We start from the raw sequence: 2,610 nt of genomic DNA, 5'->3' as shown, positions 1-2,610 counted from the left end.
GACCAACTCAACCAGGCAGGGGTGGACCAACTAAACCAGTCAAAAAACTGAAGCCAGGTTCATATTATTATTATTTATTTGTAAATTTTGCCTCGAATTAACTTCGAATTTATTTTAAAGTGGATTTCTTTAAAATAATATTATCGTAATGTCATCATAGATTATCATTGTTTTATATAGGAAAGAAGAGGACCAAAAAGATCTTTAAATCAAAATCGAATGCTATGTCCGAAGCCGATTTAGAAGCATCTACTGAGACTGACATCATAACGACAACACAGACCGGCACTATTGGTAATTGACTACTTCTTTACTACTTGTGGTAGAGCCCGCTTTAACATCTTCGCACGAATCGGCCCGGCTCGCCCGGTAAAATACCACGACCACACAGAAGACAGGCGTGAAGTGGAAGCAATTCCGCGTTTCGTCTGATGAGTGTGCGTCCCGGAGGCCAATATTAGTTCTCTTTCCCTTCCCGCACTTTTTCTTATAAGGACAGGATGGGAAGTGGAAGTGGACTTTCCGGATGAGAGGATGCATGGAAAGGGAAAATATTTTCTTTCTGTGCATCCTCTCCTCCGTCGATTAAAGGTAGGCAACGTATATGCAATTGCGTATGTCTATGGACAACGGTCGCTTCGCTATTTCAGCGATTTCAGGTGACCGCTCGCTCGTTACCACCTTATGATATAAAAAAAACTTCCACTGGCCTTTTAACTTTTACTTTAACGTGATTTTCAAAATTTTCTTTAATTCCGTCATTTGAGTGGTAAGCTAGCCTGCGTAACGCATTCTCCCTCTTAAAAAAAAAATAAGTTTAGCCGATTAAGTTAACGAAAATGCGAGAAACTAATTAGTTTATGGTTTATATGTAATTGTGCCATTGTCTGTCAGGAAAAATAGTTTTCACAACTTTTGAATGTATCTTTTTAGTGCAATATATTAGTTAAACTTTGGGCCTTATTTATAGGAGCCATCGATACGGTTGTAGGGTTAGCTACATTACCCTCTTTAATAAGTGCATAATTCTGATAACGTGAACATTGTGGGAAGGGCGTTGTTAGCCACTGTTCGAGGTAGCCGACTATCAGGGGAGGCTTGTAGTAAAAATTATTTTAATTCCTCTTCTTTTTCATCAGCTCACTATAAGTCCCTACTGAGGTGCTCGGAACTTACCCTAAGTTGGGGGTGACTAGTTATTAGTTGTTAGTGGCTCAGTGCGTGTTCGTTTTTATTTTGATTTTTTTTCAACTTGTACCCATTTATTTTATGAACTGACAAGTCGTTTTAGAGTTATATATTTAGGGTTGTTGTTATTTCATTGTAGTTTATCTATTTAACATTTTTCTATTCCCTGCAAGACAGCTGCCTCTCTGCTACTGCTTGGTGAACATCCTTGCATTAAATGTTAGGAAATTATGTTGATTGACTTAATTTTTTTTTACAAAACATAGTTTAAACTGAATGTAGTTGGTTGTAGTATCTTTGTGTATGTTTTCACCATTACACTGTACTTTGACATCAATTTCAAATATGTTCCAAACAAGAGGATTGTAAATGTAATATTTAACATTTTTTTTTCATCGCAGGAACAACTACATCGATTATTAAGAGCAAGGCAAACAGTAGAAGTAGAAGCAAAAGTTCAAGTTCAACATCAACAGAATTAATTGAAACGGACTCATATGAGACAGGTAAAATATTAAATACCGATTTAAACTTTCTTGAAATATAAAAGAATGGTGAAGACACCGGATTGGTAGCTAGCTAAAATCCATCACGGGTACTTGGTCGTCCCTGCATTGCTGAAATTGCCGCCTTTTGTCTCATCGCGTTTCTTTATTGAATGTTTGTTATATATCGAACCAGCTGACACCCGCTCCTCCGTCTGCGCGGAATTAAAAAAGACAATAATAAGTAGTAGCCTATGTGTTCTTCCAGACTATGTTCTACAAATATGCCAAATCTCAGCGAGATCCGTTGAGTCGTTCAAGAGATACCTTAAACGTCCATCCATCCATCTAAACATTCACATGTATAAGATTAGTTAGATTCGTATAATAATAAGACATTCCATGAGTTCAAAGACAAATCAACACTTATAACACAATTAAAAACACAAAAAATCAAAATTTAAACTAACGTATCAAAAAAAATCAAACACAGAAATTATAATTAAGCGTTGCAATGCAGAATAGACAGACCCATTGCTCAGCTATGTTATCTTTTGATATCTACAAGTTTATCTTAAAAGAACAAAACAACGAAATACCGACCTTTAATCCAAAATAATTGTCTCAAAAATACAGATCCAAAACTTAAACATAGATTATACAGAACTCAAGCTATAAAAATAATATACTCCAGAAAATAATAAGAGCTGCATAATAGAGCAACTATAATGTAATATTTACCAGGAAATAAGATAGATTTAACTTATTTGAAACAGACTATGATGACGACACTCCAGCCAACGATGGACCAACTCAACCAGGTAGCGGTGGACCAACTCAACCAGGAAGTGGTGGACCAACTCAACCAGGCAGCGGTGGACCAACTCAACCAGGTAGCGGTGGACCAACCCAACCAGGAAGCGGTGGACCAACCCAA

General features: G+C 36.9%; 2 protein-coding genes across 16 annotated transcripts in view; one reads left to right on the top strand and one right to left on the bottom strand.

Annotated features, from left to right (window-relative positions):
- The window catches only part of LOC106118246 (PBAN-type neuropeptides-like), a 48,236-nt gene that overhangs the window by 31,395 nt on the left and 14,231 nt on the right, over positions 1-2,610 (bottom strand). The window lies entirely within an intron of this gene.
- Positions 1-2,610, top strand: part of LOC106118244 (spidroin-2-like) — an 18,670-nt gene that overhangs the window by 8,571 nt on the left and 7,489 nt on the right. For 7 of the 15 annotated variants that reach the window (XM_013312844.1, XM_013312843.1, XM_013312842.1 and 4 more), the window contains exon 12: positions 2,495-2,610. In XM_013312844.1, coding sequence (XP_013168298.1) covers positions 2,495-2,610 — 116 coding nt within the window. The remainder of the gene's footprint in view (positions 1-2,494) is intronic. The other 8 variants (XM_013312840.1, XM_013312839.1, XM_013312836.1 and 5 more) reach the window with 2 other exon arrangements.

The sequence above is a fragment of the Papilio xuthus genome, unplaced genomic scaffold (assembly GCF_000836235.2).
Source record: "Papilio xuthus unplaced genomic scaffold, Pxut_1.1 DF827597.1, whole genome shotgun sequence".
NCBI lineage: Eukaryota > Metazoa > Arthropoda > Insecta > Lepidoptera > Papilionidae > Papilio > Papilio xuthus.
The sequence above is the reverse complement of the archived record's forward strand: the minus strand, read 5'-3'. Positions and strand labels throughout refer to the sequence as shown.